This window comes from Vulpes vulpes, chromosome 16 (genome assembly GCF_048418805.1).
Source record: "Vulpes vulpes isolate BD-2025 chromosome 16, VulVul3, whole genome shotgun sequence".
NCBI lineage: Eukaryota > Metazoa > Chordata > Mammalia > Carnivora > Canidae > Vulpes > Vulpes vulpes.
In genome coordinates, this window is record NC_132795.1 from 84,375,754 (window position 1) to 84,395,590 (window position 19,837).

General features: G+C 42.5%; 1 protein-coding gene and 1 long non-coding RNA gene across 8 annotated transcripts in view; one reads left to right on the plus strand and one right to left on the minus strand.

The window, feature by feature from the left end:
• EML6 (EMAP like 6) overlaps nt 1–19,837 on the plus strand; it is a 281,419-nt gene that overhangs the window by 207,946 nt on the left and 53,636 nt on the right. For all 7 annotated transcript variants that reach the window (XR_011997927.1, XR_011997926.1, XR_011997929.1 and 4 more), the window contains exons 24-27: nt 6,329–6,417; nt 10,106–10,282; nt 17,657–17,858; nt 17,973–18,099. Coding sequence is in view for 2 of the 7 variants with exons in the window: in XM_025992653.2 (XP_025848438.1) it covers nt 6,329–6,417; nt 10,106–10,282; nt 17,657–17,858; nt 17,973–18,099 (595 nt within the window). In the remaining 5 variants the exon portion in view is untranslated. The remainder of the gene's footprint in view (nt 1–6,328; nt 6,418–10,105; nt 10,283–17,656; nt 17,859–17,972; nt 18,100–19,837) is intronic.
• The window catches only part of LOC140595938 (uncharacterized), a 36,741-nt gene continuing 17,618 nt past the window's right edge, over nt 715–19,837 (minus strand). The window contains exon 2 of the long non-coding RNA XR_011997931.1: nt 715–2,634. This is a non-coding gene — a long non-coding RNA (uncharacterized lncRNA). The remainder of the gene's footprint in view (nt 2,635–19,837) is intronic.

A 19,837-nucleotide genomic window follows, 5' to 3' on the forward strand; every position in this document is an offset into this window, starting at 1 on the left:
TTGAAGTGCTAGCCATAGACAGACAGATCCTTCTGCTAGGTGGGTATGCATTTATGACTGTACTTGCTGCCCTAGAATATTTGGACTTTAACTGAGCCTTACAACCTGTAGGCGTTTTATGTAGCGCAATAGATAGACCAAAGTGTGCCATTTATTGTAAGGTGTAATTCCCAGCCAGGACAAAGGGAGATCAGATAAGTCCCTCTCACTTTCATGTCAGAGCCCTGCCAGACACAGGGCCGAGGGCCCCGGCTGGCATCTGTGAGCAGGAAGGACGCTGGTGGTCTGAGAGTCCTCTAGGAAGCAGTGAGGCCGAGGGGTAGAGGGAGACACTTGCTTTTCAGCACCACCCCCTTCCCCATTTTAGATGTTCTCTGCTTTATTGTTTAAAAAGAAAGAAAGAGTGCTTTCCCCCTGTGTAATCTCTTGCTAGCATCCCTATTTATGCCATTGTGGGAGGAGGGTTTAGAACAGTCAGGGCCAGCCTTATGCATTCATAGAATAGAGTGTGGAGCATTTTGTTGAGAATCCAACACCCACACACTATGTGGCACAACATGTGAAATCCCACCATTACAGTGACCATTGGGGGTAGGCTACCCTCAACTATTATTTACATGTTATAATTATTTCCAAGAGAAAATGGAACATAGGAAGAATAAATTTCAGTTGGGAAGATTTTTTATACTAGTTTCAATTGCTGTAAACACAAAATTTACCGTCTTAACCATTTTATTTATTGAAGTTCAATTTGCCAACATATAGTATAACACCCAGTGCTCATCCCGTCAAGTGCCCCCCTCAGTGCCTGTCACCCAATCACCCCATCCCCCCACCCTTCTCCCCTTCCACTATCCCTTGTTCGTTTCCCAGAGTTAGGAGTCTCTCATGTTTTGCCACCCTCTCTAATTTTCCCCATGTTTAAATGTACAGTTCAGTGGCATTAGCTGCAACCATATTGTTGTGCAACCATCATCACCACCCTCCTCTGTAAATCGTCTTGTGAACCGACACTCTGTACCCATCAAACAGTAACTCCCCTCTTCCTGTTCTCCCAGCCCCCACTAACCTCCATTCTATTCTATGTCTCTGAGTTTGACTACTCTAGGTATCTCACGTAAGTGGAATAATATAGTATTCGGGTTTTTAAAAAAAAAGATTTTTTTCATTCATTTTAGAGAGAAAGGGAAAGAACATGAGTGAGGCGAGGGGCAGGCAGCAGGGGAGAATCTCTAGCAGACCTCCCCAACCCCCCCCACCTCACCCACCTTAATACCCCCACACACACACTGCTGAACACAAAGCCCGAAGCAGAACTGGATCTCAGGACCCTGAGATCATGACCCAAGCTGAAATCGAGTCAGATGATCAACCGATTGAGTCACCCAGTGCCCCCAGTATTTTTTTTGTAACTAATTTATTTCACCTAATATAATGTCCTCAAGATTAATCCATATTGTAGCATGGGTCAGAATTTCCTTCCTTTTTAAAGCTGAATAATACTCCACTGTATATATAGATTACGTTTTGTTTATACGGTCATCCATCGACGGACACCTGGATTGCTTCCAACTTTTAGTTATTATGAATAATGCTGCTATGAACATGGGTGTACTAGACTCTGCTTTTAATTATTTGGGGGTCTGTACCCAGAAGGGGAATTGCTCAATAAGATGGTGATTCTATTTTTAATTTTTTGAAGAACCACCATACTGTTTTCCACAGCAGCTGCACCACTTTACATTCTTACCAACAGGGCACAAGGGTTCCAGTTTCTCTACATCCTCACCAGTACTTGTTATTTTCTGGGGGCTTTTTTAGTGAGGAGATCTTTTTCATAGTAGCCATCCTTATAGGTATGAGATGGTATCTTATTGTAATAGGTTCTTATTTGCATTTGGGGAAGTTTTCTTTTAATTCTGCAAATGTGTAGACCCTGTGTAAAATGCTAGGGGATATAAAGAGGTGTAAGTCTTAGATGGAAAGAGCACTTGGCCCGGATCAGTGGGTCGCAAGCATGTAGATGCCTATGTGAGAGTCTTTATAAAGGCCCTCAGTGTGGAGCCATCACACCACTTCCATAATTCTGCTCTAAGCCAGCCTCTGTGATCCAGCTGGAGCTCAGGGTGATAGACAAGGTCCTGGGAGTAAGGAGGCTGAGGTCTTTGAAAAGCCTCCTCATCTCTTGTCCTAGGCGGCCCCTTGGTTAGCTGAGAGCATCAGATCAAACATTTTCTATGGACAGAAAGGAGAATAGAGTGTTTTCAGGGTGGGGTTCTACTATCCAGGGAATAAGTGCAGGTAGGCCCGTGGATCTTCTCTGGTCTGACTCCAAGGTGATTGCTGTGACATGTGTGTCACGTTGGTATGACTGGGCTCCTGATACCCCAGTTCCCCAAATGCCTGACCTCAGGAATGTGCCATACTGCCTCAAAACCAACCTAGCTTTTCACGGTGAGGCCTCGAGGGTCTGGCAAGGGTAGAGAGCAGAATTCAGGAGCAGGGTTCCGTTTCATTCCTTTGATATTGTCAAAAATAGTGAACACATTTGCCAGAGCCAGCTGGTCCGTCAGGGGCGGGGGATGCGCAGTCAGCAGCCACTGCAGCCTTTCGTGTCCATGGCAACCACGGGTCCTAAGAAACCAAAAAGCGCATCAGGCTTTTGCAGAAATATCAGCTACCCCTGAATGAAAGCTCCTGTACAGAATGCTTAAGAAAGAAAAAAAAAAAAGGTGGAGAAAGAGAAAATATGGAAGAGTATTTTCTGGCTGATACTAGTTCCTTTCAAGAAACATCAGGATTGCAAGATTTTGACCAGTGAACAGTTTGGGTCATAATAGAACTCTCCTTGTCATTTTCAGTGCAAGTGGTCTGATACATTTGGTACATTTAGTATGAATTTCGGGACTCTTCTTTTTGATTGTTTTATTTATCCCTGAGAGATGCAGAGAGAGGCAGAGACATAGGCAGAGGGAGAAGCAGGCTCCCTGTGGGGAACCTGATGCAGGACTCGATCCCACGACCCTGAACTGAAGGCAGTTGCTTAACCACTGAGACACCCAGCTGTGGGACTCTTCTAACTTGTAAATTATTTAGCAACAGGGATGATGGATGTGAATCATTTTGTGGATTATATAGCTCTATACACCTGCAGGGCGTGTGGTTTCCTGTATACCTGCTTAGTAGCAAGGACATCTGGCTCTTCAGCTCTCTTCCTCCTTGTGAGTAGAGCTTTCTAAGTGAATAAAAATGTGCAGATTCTGAGAGCGCAGGGTTATTGTTACTAAGGGGGAACTATACGTGGATTATACAGTTTTTTTGCTCTTTTCTTCTTTCCAAGCTTATATGACAGAGCAGAAGGCAGCAGAAAAAAAGAGTGGTGACCTAAATATTTCCTCTATGCTTAAAGAAAAGAGTAATAACCACAGTAAAGAATAGGGTAGGGGGAGGAATCACACCATAATTCCACTTTCCTAACACAAGAATAGTTGCGGTTTTTAAAAAATTTCTTCATATCCTTGGCTGCAAGGAACTCAGGCCCACTCAGCTTACATTTTTTTAAACAATAATAAAGAATGAGCTTATTGGGGAGATTTGGGGATAGCTCGGAGAATCTAAAAGCAGGAAGCAATGTCTCCTGAGGAACTGGCTTTAGGAATGAACCAGAAAACCAAACCGGCACCTCTCCCCTCTTCTCTCCTCTCCTGCTCCAAGGCAGATCATTTCATTGTCCACTGCTGTCATCACTCTGGTGTCTGCTTTTGGCCCCTCCCTCTGCATAGGCAGCTTTCCTTATTCATTTGTTTGTGGTCCACTCAGTTGCCCCCAAATGCCACCCTCACTTCCAAAGTCCACATCTCATCCCAGCAAGGCACCCACTGATTGGGTCTCCTAGATTCTAAGTTCCCAGGAGAGGGGATGCCATCTCCAGCCTGGCCCCTCCTGGGTCAGTGTCCTCCTCCAGAGGGCAAACACGACCACAGGAGTCCAGCCCCCGGCGGGGGGTGGTTCTTAGGGAAGGACATGAGCTAGGTTGGTACCCCATAGGCATTATGTGCAGTTGCAGCAATTCTGGTGCTTGTCTCCTGTGTTTAGGTGGTGGAAGGGGAGGAGGGTAGGGGGTGGGGGTGACTGGGTGGTGGGCACTGAGGTGGGCACTTGACGGGATGAGCACTGGGTGTTATTCTGTATGTTGGCAAATTGAACACCAATAAAAAATAAATTTATTATTAAAATTTTTTTTCTAATAATCCTGCAGTCATGAAGTGCTTCACTAAACTGTTCTAATAATTTTGGGGTGTTCCTTAAGTAAAATATTATCTTTGAAACTACCGTGTAAATTGTTAGGATTATCTGGAAATTACAGTTCTTTTTGAGTTCTCTTGCCATTTAGATGGCCAGAAGTCATCTAAAATTAGCCACTGAATCAAAGGAGGTTTTCACTGAATCCTTTGATTCTTTTTCCAGATCATTTGTTATTTGCATTTCCTCCTGAGAATCCTAAAAAAATCCTTAAAAAAATATAGGTCTGTTTAATTCATTGGAAAAAACTGATTATTCATCTTCTTGTAATACCAAATAGCCGCAGCTAATTTAACTACCTTTTTTTTTTTCTCGTTTATGTATGTTCAGGGAAATATACCCCTTTCAAAGGAAACTTCTTCAAATTCACTTGCTCCTCATGGCCAAGGCTTCTCATCACCATATTAAAACCCAACAAATTAGGAACAATTAAGGTTTTTCAGTTACACAATTGGAGAGCCTTATTTTTAATTCATCACTGAGAAATAGTCTCCAGAAGATTAGCCAAACCAGATTGCCAAGCCAGGTGGTTGCCACCTAAGCATTAAAGAGCATGATAGGAGCCACAAAGTTCTTATTTTGGTATTACATTTGCAGGAAAGACATTTCAAGACTACTAGATGTACAGGGTTATGGGGAAAAAGCAGGTGTAGAATGGTATGATGTAACATATTCTGTGTAATATACACAGAATTATTTACAGATGAGATATTAGGACATTTGAGGTTTGCTTTGGAATTATCTGGTGAAGGCTCACAGAACAGGGTTGGCCATGTGCTAATAACTATTGAAGCTGAACATTTGGGCACATGGGGGTTCTTCATACTCTTCTTATTTCTACATGTGTTTGAAATGTTCTGTGATTTTAAAATGCTGAAAAATTACTAGAGTCTGTATCTTTTGAGTCATTTAAATTTCAAGCCATAAAGGATTAGTGAGGTGTTAAGAGGAGAATCAGGGTATCTAATCTTCTTCAACATTAATCACATTGAATCCAACATTGTAATTTTATATCAGACCGAAAAGACCATTTTTGCTTAAAACTTTGTTTTGGGAAAATCTTGGATTTCTTTACACATTTTCAAGTCAGGTAAGGGAGGAGGAGGAGTATTTATAGGTTGTTTTATGCATCCTTATCTTCCAGTTTCCAAACTTTAAAGGACAAATTTAGAATTTTGGCCTGGGTAAGTGTGGATGCTTGCCACAACGTTCTCACTTCTGATGCCATAGTTCTTGCCAATGCAGTTTCCTTTTATTGCACACTTGTGCAACCAGGAAAACGAGCAAAATACCTAGATTTTGTCAAGCTTTTGAAAAATAGGTACTTCCTTGCAACAGAGTAAAACATAGCAGGCTTGATTCTTTTTGTTGTTGTTGCTTTTTAAAGATTTTATTTATTTGGGGCACCTGGGTGGCTCAAGTGGTTGAGCGTCTGCCTTCGGCTCAGGGCATGATCCTGGGGTCCTGGGATGGAGTCCCACATCGGGCTCCCTGCATGGAGCCTGCTTCTCCCTCTGCCTAAGGTCTCTGCCTTTCTCTCTGTGTCTCTCCTGAATAAATAAAATCTTTTAAAAAAAGATTTTTATTTATTTATAACAGAGAGACTGACAGAGCACGAGTTGGGGTGGGGTGAGGGCAGGAATCTTGCAGAGGGAGAGGGAGAAGCAGACTCCCCACTGAGCAGGGAGCTAATGAGGGGCTCTATCCCAGGACCCTGGGATCATGACCTGCGCCAAAGGCAGACGCTTAACCAACTGAGCACCCAGGCACCCAAGCAGGCTCGATTCTATGAGGGATGTGCAAGGTCGGATCTGATGAGGTCCGCATGAACAAACTCCTGCCTTCGGGGTTTATACCATGCCATGTAATTGCCTTTACGTGAACTTCGGGAAAACTCATGATTTAGTTGCTCAATTTATGAGACTGATTAAAATGAATCAAAATAGTTGCAACCATGCTTATCTCTTTATAATAGGAAGATAAATGCAGATGTAAATTGTCTCTCTACTCCATTCTCTCATCCCAGGAAAATTACTGCAAGTTAATTCGGGTGCCAAAGAACAACTCTTTTTTGAAGCTCCAAGAGGCAAACGGCATGTAATCAGACCTTCAGAGGTAATAGTCATGCACAGAGCTTTTTAAAAAAGCATTTCATGAAGATTTAATCTGTGCATTTTAAATAAAAACCTGTCAATCATTATCCACCGGTATGGGTTATATTCAGTGTACCTTTAAGCTTGCTTATTTCTTAACTCTGACTGCTTAGTCTGGTTCCCCACATCCTGAGAACCTGCGGATTCCCAGCACTGCTGATACAGCATCATGCATTCAGCCTTCAGCTGCTTCCTTTTTCTCTGTTGGAAGACAGTGACAAAGCTAACAGCCTGGATGCCACATATTACTTCTTCCATTGGACATACCCTGTCCTTTTGTGCAAAGCTTTCTGGGAACAGAAAGTTTTGAAACTTGCCTTCTCACTCTTTACTATTTATTGTAACAATATCTTCCGCAACAACAGGGAGAGAAATTACTTTTCAAAACCAAACGCATCTACAGCTTGACCATCCACTTATATCAACTCTTTGCCTTTTTCCTGTTTTCCTCATGTCATATCCTTCATTTTTTTAATTGTTGAAGGCAAAGCCTATATTCAATTTTTGAATCCTTGAACCTTTCTAAAGGTTCAGCTGCTCTTGTGTGCAAGTGCCTCTTTTGGGGTCTGCAGGGTATTTTCACAGAGGGAACGATGGCCATCAGGTAATTGGCTGATTGAACACTAAGAACCTCCTCTTAGCCCCAGGAGACAACCCAACTCCTTTATTTGCTACATAACCTTTGATGAAAGGAAAGGAAATCTTACTTCCTGAGAGGGAAAGGGTCAGCGGGTATACTGCTGAGGGATGAGCATCTCCCTCTCTCTACTTCAGTTTGCAGGTAATAGAAACCATCCTATCATTGCAAAGTGCTCCCAGGGACACTGGGACATGTGCCCATTCATGTTTTCATGGTTTCTAAGAAGTATTTATGCAGTACATAAGAGACAGAAGTTATAGACGATGGCATTATAGTCCTGGAAACTGTTTCCTGATCATTTGCTCTCACTCCCAGATTCTGATTTATTTATCTCTGATCAGTTGTCATTTTAACTTTTTAAAAGAAACTTCTGTAGCCTTGGGTAAGAAATATTTTAAATTATGTCATTTGTTCCCTGGATACTTGGTGAATGTTCTGGGCAGTTCATATGCCTATACTTTTGTCTTCAGAACAGCCTCGTGTGATGGTTGTCAGTCCCATTTTACAGATAGGGGAACTAAGGCTCTAGGAGAATAAGAGAACCATGGTGTGGTCCCAGTCGCGAGGGGTCTTTGTGTAGCTCAGCAGCCTAGGCCCCGGGGCCTCTTGGATTTCTTCTGTGTGTTTAAGCATCATTTTACATCACTTCATCTGTATTTTCCCTTCATGTTCTGATGCCCCAAAATAAGTATCCTAAAATAAAATTCAGTCTAACCAATTGGTGGAGGGGGAATGATGCCAAGTGGGGACCGGTGAGCAATTGCTATATAAGAAGGCTGTGCACAAGAGGGAAATTCATGTTCTAAGGCTTCTGTTGCTCTGTGGTACACAGCTGGTATTCTGGAGGCCGACCTCTGCTGCTGCTGTCTGGGGAGGCTATCCAGCTGGTGTTTCCGTGGCTGGGTCCCCCTGGTCTTGCACTGGAGAGGGCACTGGAGAGGCAGCTCAGCATTTCCATCAACAGTATTACCAGGCCCTTCTGCTGCATATGAAGGATTTGGGAAATCTTCTTTTCAAAAAAGTTTATTTTTTTTAAACAGTCATGGGGAAACTAATACAAAGCTTACTCAGCAAATTGTTAGGTATGACACATATTAAAATGTCTGTTTAAACCCATCTGACACAGCTCAGGGCAGTTAAAGCGACACTAAAGTGGCCACCTCTCTCAAGCTCGCTTCCCCTCTGCCTCCTAAGCCGGCTGTGACTTAAATGGCTCGCCTCTCTGGGCTTCGGTCCCTTCCCCTGGAAAGTCATGGTGGTAATGATATATCTGCCCAAGGCGAGGTGCTGTGGAAAAGACCCTACTCCCATCTCAGTTCCAGGACTTTTAGCAAGTTTACCCCTTTGGGGTTTCGTGGGTTACAGGAGCCCTTCTTAGTGTTCCATTTTCAATGCAGTTTCCATTGCAAACAGCAACTTAGGTATCTGCTTAGGGACCACAGTGTCCAGATCTGGCCGAAGATGACCTGCTAGGGTGACCACAGGGTGGTCAGCCACAGCTCTCCCTCCTTTGGTGCCTCAATCATGAGGCTGGGGAGAGTGCCACACAGGGCACTGGCCCTGGGGGTGGGGGTGGGGTCTCAGAAGTGGGATCTGCAGCCTAGAGAGGAGTCAGCGGCCAGAAAGCCTACTTGTGGAACCAGCAGGAATGGTTTCCTTCTTCTCTTCCTGCCAAGGCCAGTGTAAGCCACCTCAGGTCACCTCAGTCTGTGGTCCTGCCTGAGGCACCCCTAATCACCAGGGCCAGCACGGCTCTTTGGTTCCAATTCTTCGCAGGCCAGGAAGGAACACAGAACATTAAATGAGGAGAAATTTGAGTCATTAAAACATGCCTAACGCCTCCCCATGTTGTCATTGAAACCCTAGCAGCGTCTTTATCTTGTCGTTTCTCTGTAATGCTAAGATGTACCAGCAGATCACATCCCTCAGGAAAATCTAATACGCAGGGAGGTTACTATTGTTTATTTTAAAAAGGAAAACCTAAAAAAAATTAGTAAATAAAATAAAAAATAAATAAAAAGGAAAGCCTAGATTATAACAGGATTTAACCAATACGAATTTTAAATCTTCCATCCATGAATTTTAGACAAAATACTTTTCAAGGATAAATATATATTCATGGCAATGCAGTATGAACAGCTCTTCAGATGTTTAAGATAATCTCTCTGTAGCATACAGGATATTAAGGTAGCTGCACAATCTTATTACTCATTCCTTCTAGAAAACAGTTCTTCAAAGCAAAAGTTGTATCTGTGACTTAAAAATATTTTGCTCACAGATTAGCCTCACTGATCAAAGTAGCTCAGTGGTTCTCACTTGGGAGCAATTTTGGCCCCTCCTGCAGGGACATTTGCCCCTGTCTGGAGACAACCTGGGGAGGAGAACTACTGGCATCCAGTGGGTAGAGGAGAGGAGTGAGCTCAAGTACTACCGTGCACAGGACAGCCCCTGACACCAGAGAATCACCGGGCCTGAGATGTTAATAGCACTGACACTGAGAAAACCTGGTCTAGTTTATGGCTTCAACAACGGTAAATACCTAGAGAAGAATGAAAAAACTTTCTTCTTATCAGATTTCCACAATTCCAAAATGTTGATTTTATCAGTAGAAAAATAGATGGCTACCTTGACTGTAGTGTTCATTGAGATAATGCTTATACCACTCAAATGCAGCTTAGCACTTCCACACCTCAGATCACAGCACAAATGCTTGAGGTTGGTAAAGTCATCAGTTAGAATGACTCAGCTTCATATCGCTTCTTTAAAAAAAAAAAAATTCAAAAAAAGATCACACGGCATAAGGAACGTAGTCAGTGGTATTGTCATAGAGTTGTATGGTGGCAGATGGCAGCCACACTTGCGCTGTGCATAGCTTAATGAACGCATGGAGTTGTCCACTCACTGTGCTGTACACCTGAAACTAATGTAACGTTGCGTGCCAACTGTGCTTCAATTAAAAAATTTTCCAGGCTGTGTGAAAATATATTCATTTTCTTTCCTTCTTTTTCAGATTGAGAAGATAGAGTGGGACACATGGACGTGTGTCCTAGGGCCTACCTGTGAGGGAATCTGGCCCGCGCATAGTGATGTGACTGATGTCAATGCTGCCAGTCTGACCAAAGACTGTTCCCTCCTAGCCACTGGAGATGATTTTGGTTTCGTTAAGCTTTTCTCCTATCCTGTCAAGGTAATACTGCATGTTTATTATATATACTTGCTCAACCTCATTAATAACCTAAAATCTATGTTTTGTATCTAAGTGGATTGTTTTTCTTTTTTTGTTTTTTGTTTCTTTTTCTAAGTGGATTTTCCAATATTGAAGGCATAAGCAGTCAGTAATGTCACCGGCAGCCCTCTTGTTATGTATGCCGTCTAAACACCTCATGACTTGTTTACTGTCGAGGTCTGACTCTCGTCCTCATGGTCTGGAATTCCTCCTGGAAAGGCCTTCAGTGGCCATCAAATCCAACATCCAACCATGGAGGAGGAATTTCTCTACAGTGTCTTAGGCCAGTGCCCTTCCCGCACATACTAGCATACTCCAGAGAGGAGGGATGCATTACCTCACAAAGTAGCCCAATTCATCTTTAAATAGTTCATATGTCAAAATATTCTGCTCTATTTTCAGCTCAGAGCTGAAATTTCTTCTCGTTAGCCAAAGTTCTGCCTTCTGAACCATCACCACATAACCATGGTCCTCCAACGGCCTTCATATGGAGGAAAATAGTATGTAACTCTCCAAAACCTCATTTTCCTCAGCCTAAATGTGTCCGGTTCTTCAGCCATCTCCCACAGGACATGGTTTCCAGCTGTCCCTGCCTCTGAGCACGCTCTGTGTTATCAATTTCTTTCCAAACCGTCTCTTCTGAAATAGAATTCACCACTTGGGATGTTGACCAGCTCAGGCTCAAGTGGGACACTTACCTTCTTTGGATTTTCTATTTGGATTAAACTAAAATGTTACCAACTTTTTGAGCTGCCACACTATACAACTGAATCATAGATCGCTTTCCCAAAAAAAAAAAAAAATGTTCAGGTTATCCCTCATCTTATATGTACACCACTGATTTTCTAAAATTTGAACTTACAGAACTTTCTACTTGTACCCAATAAGATTCATCTTACTACATCTCATAATAACATAACCTATCAACCTGTCAACATCTTTTAAATACCTTTTCAAAATACTTACTTTCCTTTCCAGATCACATTATCTTCTCATTTCACAAGTGGAGGTTTTAAATCATGGAGAGAAAAGAAGAGAGACTAGCACAACCAAACAGCACTGCCAGGAGCCTCATTCATTTTGATATTTGGCTTATTGATGTACACATCGAGTTAGAGTTCTTCAGTCAGTAACAGACATTGACACTCACCTGATTGTGCTAACACCGAGCTCACATTTCTATCTCTAGCCCAGTGATACATCATTAATGGCTTGGAAAATATCATGCTAAAAGCCACATGGACTCTATCTCTGGTATCCTTCATCTCTCCTTCTAATAAACCAATCAGTAAAAGATAAGTAGGTCATAGTGAACCCCCGTCACCGCCTAGTGATCATTACTTCCTTTTCCAAGTGCTTATTGACCTTTTGTGTAATAATTCACCTTAGAATTTTCCAGGGATTGCATCAACTCATGAATCAATATTTGCCAGAGTCTACTTGTTTCCCTTTTGGATACAGGAACTTTTTATGTTTGATGCCAGGCCTCCTGGTTTCTAAACTCCCCAACTGTTATTGACCTTACTTCTAAGGTCACACCAGAAGTACCTGTATGTAAGCCCATACCTCTGTTTTGCCCTTTCTGTTTTGAAGAGCATTTTCTGTATAGAGGAGATAAGTAAATCTGTTTTTTGCTGCTATTAAATAAATCATCAATCTAGGAAATGTTCCTAACTTTTGTCTATTATTTCCTAGCCCTAAATGTATCTTTAAATTCCTTTCCAGTTGTCTTAGTTTTTTACTTCAGCATTCCTGAAACTATATTAAAGTTGTCTGTGTGAGACTTTTGTATTCATCCTTGGTTATCTGCTCCTGCATCACATGTACACTTCATACCTGAACACACCAGTTCTCTCAGCAGCAACTTGAATTTCTTTAAGTGCCTTCCTCTTTGATTTTTCACTTGTTAGTATCCTGTCAGATTATTATTTTTGTAGTTTTTCCTAAGATACACTTCTGAATATGTCCAGTGTTCCCGTCATTATCCATCCCAAATTCCAAAACCACCTAGTAGCCTTCCCCCAGTGATTGATCACTTCACCATCACTTACTAGCCCTGCTTCCTATTTTCTCAGAGTTCAGTTCTCTTTGGCACTTTTCCTTCCTACTTCTACTTTTTTTTTTTTTACTTCTACATTTTTTGAAATGACCTTGCCCACAGGACAAGTCAGAAAGTTAGTGATACCTGGTTTTATTAGACAGGTTGTGGCAGATCTTTAGATGGCTAAATTTCCCATGTATCGTGCTCCTGAGCTACATACATTTGCTCTTGGTCTTGGGAATTCATCTCCGCATCCCCAGCCTACCCAGATGGGCTGCTTAGAGCAGAAATTTCAAGCTGTGGTACTACAATTCCCGAGTTCCAAGGAGGTTCCTCAGGGACAACCCTAGGAAACAAGGTAGGGACCAACTGAAGGGGCTCTGGGGCCCAACCCCTGGTTTAACCAGAGTCACTCTGTTTTGTATTTTATACATTGAGTTTCTGTGTAAGATTTCTTCTAACATTTTGTTATGAAAATTTTCAAACATACAGATAAGGCAAAAGAATGATACAGTGAACCCCTGGAACCCCACCACCTAGATCCTACATATAATTCAAAGTAAACTGTAGATATCAGGATACTTACCCCTAAATGTTGCAACATGCCTGTCATCACCTATAGTTCAGCATTTGCTTATGACGTTTTTTAAGTAAAATTGTATATAGTTGAAATACACAAATTTTTTGAGATTCCTTTTGATGAACACTGACAAATGTACATGATCCAAACACCTATCAAGATACAGACCACTATCATCATCCTAGGAAGTTTCCTCATGCTAACTTTCAGGTCAGTCTCCAACCCCCTACACCTCTGTTCTCACATGAAAAGACTATTCCATTGTTTTTCCCCATAGATAAGTTTCACCTGTTCCAGAACTTCATATAAATGGAATGATCAAGTAGGTACTGTTTTGTGTCTGGCTTCTTTCACTCGGATGTTTCTGAAATTCCTCCTTGCTGTTCTGTGTAATAATAGTCTGTTCCTTTTTATAGCTGAGTGGAATTCGATTGTATGGATAGAACGGAGTTTGTTTATCCACATGGCTATCAACGGGCACATGCTTTCCCAGTGTGGTTGTAATAGAGCTTCTATCAAGATCTTTTGGACAAATCTTTGTGGACATGTTTTCTCCCTTTTATGTAAATACACATACAAGTGGAATTTCTGGGTCATAGGGGGAAATATATGTTTAACTTTTTAAGGAACTACCAGACCTTTTTCCTAAGTGGTTGTATCATTCTACATTCTCATAGAGAAGGTAAGAGAGTCCCAGTTGCCAACATTCAGTGTTGTCAGACCTCAAAATTTAGCTGTCCTGGGGAAGCAGATAATATGATCTCATTGTGCTTGTAATTTTTGTTTCCCTGATGACTAGTGATGCTCAGCACTTCTTTGTTTCCTTGTTGACCATTTATGAAGTGTTTGTACAAATCTTTTGTCCACTATTTTAAGTTGGATGATATCTCTTTATATTCTTGAGTTCTACTATGTAAGATTTGGTTGAAGAAACAGTTTCGTAATTTAAAAACATTTGAAAACCACTGGTCAGTGTAAACTGCTTTGATAGTATCACTTCTGAGACGTCTGGGGGACTCAGTGGTTGAGCACCTGCCTTCAGCTTAGGGCCTGGTCCTGGGGTCCCAGGATCGAGTCCCACATCGGGGTCCCCGCAGGGACCCTGCTTCTCCCTCTGCCTATGTCTCTCTCTCTCTCTCTCTCTCTCTCTCTCTCTGTGTGTGTGTGTGTGTGTGTGCCTCTCATGAAAAAATAAAATCTTAAAAAAAAAAAGATAGTATCACTTCTCTTTCTTTTCTTGTTCTTAATCTGATTTTTCTGGCACACTTTTACTCCTAAATATGTGGACCCAAGCTGATGAATATTTCTAGCTGTATTGTCATACTTCTCCAATGCTCTGAGTCTGCATGTTGGACAAAGTTCTCCATCTGTTATGGACTGAATGATTCCCCACCAAAATTCATATGTTAAAACCCAGCCATCCAATGTGACTATATATAGAGAGAGGGCATTTACAAAAATAATTAAGGTCAAGTGAGATCATAAGTCTGAAGTTCTGATCTGATAGGATTAATATACTTGTAAGAAGAGACACTAGAGAGCTTGCATGGGTACGCGCGTGCTCTCGTGCGCTCTCGCTCTCTCTCTCTGTCTCCCTCTCTCCCTCCCTCCCTCCCCCCCTTCTCTACTCCTGTCCCTCCATGCACACACACACACTGAGGAAAGGCCATATGCACACTTTGTATGTACTCATAGATGAATGGTGTGTCTAAACCAGGAAGAGAGCTCTCACCAGGAACCAAATTGACACCTTGATCTTAAACTTTCCAGTCTCTTCCCAGAACTGTGAGAAATGAATTTCTGTTGTTTAAGCCCCCAGCATGTGGCACTTTGTTAGGAAAGCTGTACCACATTAAAACACCATCGCATCACAATAATCTATCATTGAGTTCCATGTCGTCAGGTCATAATGACACCTATAAGATCTCATCACTACACTTAAACCTCTTTGCCCAAAATTCAAGTTCCAGACTATAATGTCATGTCTTCTTGACCTTTTTGTTGTTCTCCTTTTCTAGGAGTTACTTGGCCTCTCTTTCAGGCAGTTTTCTTTCAATAACTAACAGGTGTTCTTACATATACAGTTTCACAGTTTAAAATCTTCTCAGTGAAGTATTGGTCCCCTGATAATCACATTATTTCCGACCTCCATAGAATAAACTCTCCTTTCCCAGAGTCTACCTATTTTTCTAGTACCTTAAAGCATGTATCAGAAAACAGTTCTGTCCTTGGACACCATCTATATAGCCAGCCAGTTGTTTCCATAGCCTCCATTCCATTCCCTTGCAAGCTGTGCCCTTCCACTATACCAGCGAGGTTAAAATACCACTATGTCATTTACATCTCTCAAACCCACCCTCAAGGTCTCAAGTCTCCTTCTCAGAAAGTCAAAGGCTCTAGAGAATGGCTCTTCTGAGAGGAACTTTGTCCATTAAGTGTTAAAGGCAGAGAAATTCTATGTGAAATGTGAATCTGAGGAAGGGTACATCTCTTTCATCAAACTCTCAGGAATTTCTCCCCTAACAGCAGTTAACACCCAGCCCTGTAGAAACACATTCCAGATTCTCTGTTCTTTCATAACTCAGTGGAAGAGGAAAGCAGTGGTAGTGAGTACCGATGGGTGACACAAATGCATGGTTTGACATGATGACCTGGAAGGACAGCTCATCAGACTGGCTGTGCCAGGTCTTCAGGAGACTCCTTCCATAGGCCCTAAGGGAGCCACCAAACATCCCTGCTGACCTCTTCCTCCTGGGGGAGGAGTTGGTTTCCTGGAAATATCTAGTAACTGTGAATTCCCTTTATTGTTCCATGGAGCTGTGATCTTGTTTCGTATTCTGAGAATCTTGAATCCCCTTCTGCTGCAAGAACCTCAGTTTTGTTAAATCACGTCAGAGACTCATAATTTTTTTAAAGTTTTATTTATGTATGTATTTATTTATGTATTTATTTATGTATTTATTTATTTATTTATGATAGACATAGAGAGAGAGAGAGAGAGGCAGAGACACAGGAGGAGGGAGAAGCAGGCTCCATGCCTGGAGCCTGACGTGGGACTCGATCCCGGGACTCCAGGAACGTGCCCTGGACTAAAGGCAGGTGCTAAACCGCTGAGCCACCCAGGGATCCCTGAGACTGATAATTTTTCCCTCTTTCTCCTCTGTCACTTTCTTTCCCCCTGCACCCTGATTATGATCAAGTTATAATCATTTTTCTCCTGAACCTTTCTTTTTGGATTTCTTCTTCCATCCTGTCTAGAAACCCTATATACCATTATATAAGTAGGAGTATGGAGAGGCATTCCTCAGGCTCTTTTTCTTTGTCCTCCTCAAGAAATAAGCTTGTGTTGGTGGTAGATACAGTGGGCAGGTTGCTGTTTCCAGCTGGAAGACCAGCAGGACACGTGGCCACTATGCCTGTCCTCCTTGCTTCCATGTCTTCTGGATCTCACATAGATCTATGTGAGTAGTGGTTTCCCTTGGAAATCCTTATTGTGCTCTGCCTGTTTTCTAGCAAACTAGTGGCTCTGGAAGGCTTCCTGGAAATATGGCCTTCCTGTTTGCTTCCCTAATGTTTCTACACACAGTACTCTGCTGAGGGGTGGGCATTTTCACTCGTTGTCAGGTAGGGGTCCTCCAAATACCCAGAGATCTTAAACGAGCATACTTCAGAGTCACACACTCTGCTGCACCTGTCTCCTGCCATGTGTCTGTGCTGGTTTCAGTTTCCCTAGCATGCCGGTCCAAAACCCTCTGGAAGTCTCTTCCATTATTGAGTCCAGTTTCCATGGGGGATACCAATGGCCCTCTCACAACCTCAGGAAGAGCATGCAGCTTCCCACATTGGTTAAGATATTCTCTGATTGTTGCTGAGAGGATGGAAAAAAAGTCTCCCTCTTTAAAATGGCTCTCGCTGGAGCTGTTTTTGCCAGGCTGTGGCTCATGAGCCAAAAATGGAAGCTGGTTTCTGGTGGCAGCCTCAGCTCCCCTCCACATGTCAGGACTGTGAGCAGCTGACTCATATTCCACCCTCATCCTTCTCCACCTGCGATAAATATTGTATGGCCTGGGTATGAAACTCTGGAGAGCTTTCTACAATTATTCATAAAGTGGGCTCTTATATTTGGTTATGCTTGTTGAAAAGGAGCATACTTTGTTTTAAAACCAATTGTTTTAATGTTTCCCGTGAAAATTGTTTCCAGTATCCGTGGCAGAAACTGCTGTGTTTGTTTTAAATCTTACTTTGGGCCCCAGGATTCTAAGAAGTCCCTTGCTCTTCTGTCCTAGCCTGGGCTTTGGTACAAAAGCCACTATGGGGGATGACAGGGAAAACATTTCTGATCTCAAATGTCAGCCAGATTCACCATCAGGAGTTTACACTAGAGACCTGTGGGGAATGTACATTTGATATTTGAGAGAAACAAGTACTTAATTAGGCTCTCACAAGGAGGTTCTGTAGTCCAACGTTTTGTTCCTTCCCTCAGAAACCACATACTGAGGACATGATGAACCAGGTAATGTTTTCAGTAAAAAGAGACCTAGTTCCTGCCCTCATAGAGCTTACACTCTAAAGAAACGGAGGAAAGTGGCTGCTTAGATCAACTGCTTAATTTGTATCCACCAGAAGCCACTCGGGAAAATACATGGATGAAATAGTCTGAAGGCAGGACTCCTAAGACTCCAGATGGGGTAATCACCAGTTTCTGGCTTCACAGGGCCAGCATGCAAGATTCAAGAAGTATGTGGGGCACAGCGCGCACGTCACCAATGTGAGGTGGCTGCACAACGACTCTGTGCTGCTCACGGTCGGTGGTGCTGACACCGCCTTAATGATCTGGACGAGGGAGTTTGTGGGGACCCAAGAGAGCAAGCTAGTGGACAGCGAGGAGTCAGACACGGATGCGGAAGAGGATGGAGGTGAGTGAGCCCCACCTGCCTCTAGCCGGCTGCCCCTTCCCGCACAGCACCCATCCACCCCATCCCCGGCCCACTGCCCACCAACTCCACACCCGTTTCTTTCCATTGTTTGAGGCTATGACAGTGACGTTGCTAGAGAGAAGGCCATTGATTACACCACCAAGATCTATGCTGTGAGCATCAGGGAGATGGAAGGTACCAAACCACACCAGCAGCTGAAAGAAGTTTCAGTGGAAGAAAGGTATGGTGTCACCAGGTTTGTTTGCACTTATTACATCTGATGACAAGATTTCAACAAGAGTTCATTTTCTTTGCCCTCAGAGTTGCTACTTAAGCTAGTCTGTGGTGTATATGCACAGAGTCTTAACCTGCATACAGATTAAAACTGGGGAAAATTGCCCACGGCCCTTGACATATGGCAAAAGCAGAAGCTGGTTGTGGAATATGACTTGAATAGACATGAGATTTGGTTGAACCAGGCTTCCCCTTGCCTAGAGAGGGTGTCAGGATAGCCAAACACTGTCTGGAATGTGATGGCTAATGGGAGACATGCTGATTAGAGAGGTGGGAGGGTGGGAGGGCCTCTAAGGTCCTGAAGGAATATTTGTGGGTTGTGAAAAATAATCCTCTTCTAACCAGAGTCTGTGCATTACACTGTATCACTTGGTGTACCTTCTCTCATTGTGTCTTCACCTGCCCAAGATTGTTCAGATGGGTTTAGTTATTCTAGACCTAACCAATTTGTTTTTGCCGTCTCAGGATCCTTATATATAAAGAGGGTTTGGGATGTTATTTTAGGCCTTTTTGATGTGCTGTTGTAAGTATTGAAAAGAGAAATAGCCAAATACTTAGGCATTTTTGGGGAAAAAAAAAAAAAGCTCATAGCTACTGCAGTTACCTAATTTACCACATTCATACTAGGCAGGATAAACACTCACTAAAACCCTAACATCAGAAGAGAATTTCATGGATGACAAAGATGTTTGAAGAATTCTCTGTGGATATTGACATGGATTCCATGTTCACAAGTTCCCTGGTTCCACTATGAGACCAAGTTGCTTTTTTGCATTCAGTGTGGCTTTCTGCCTATTAGGCAAATTAACTACTTCAAAAATTTGATTTATCACTTCTTACAATTAGATGGGAATGTAGATATAAAGAAATAAAATGCCCCCCCCCCCACTTCAGTCCATTGCTAGATGTTAAAATAAGCTTGGCAATATATGCCCACTGATGGAATCTGATTCAAAAATCCCTAATCCATCCCCAGCATCTTTGTTAGATGTCTACTATAAAGATTCGGAGTTCTCTTTTGATTAAAAAAAGTTACAGAGGGGGATCCCTGGGTGGCACAGCGGTTTGGCGCCTGCCTTTGGCCCAGGGCGCGATCCTGGAGACCCGGGATCGAATCCCACATCGGGCTCCCGGTGCATGGAGCCTGCTTCTCCCTCTGCCTGTGTCTCTGCCCCCATCCCCTCTCTGTGACTATCATAAATAAATAAAAATTTATTAAAAAAAAGTTACAGAGATTTTTCTGCAGTAATATATGAATTATAGTTTATCTTGCTTGCCACATGGTTTTTCTAGAGGCCACAGAAAGAAAATACTTTTAAAGGGCCTAATACTAAGAATAAAGAAAAAAAGCCCATCTGCACAGAAGTGCCTAAATAAGCCTTGCTCTTAAATAATCCACCCTTAAAAACATTTGGCATAAATTAAACATTCTTTTGGGAAAAAATTACCGAGCCTCTCCAATGTCACATAATATGAAATGAGTTGACTTGGCTATTATTCCAAGGTTCTCCTGGCTGATTTCTACAACCCTAGTGCTTCATCATGCCGAGACTTAGACTGTCCACTAAGATTTATAAATCTAAGCAGATTCACAATTCCAAACCCTGCAGCTGGTTTTTAACCTGAACTGAGGCTCATCTGAACTTCTCCTTGTCTCGATGTCTCTTTGGGTAGGTCTGTAAAAA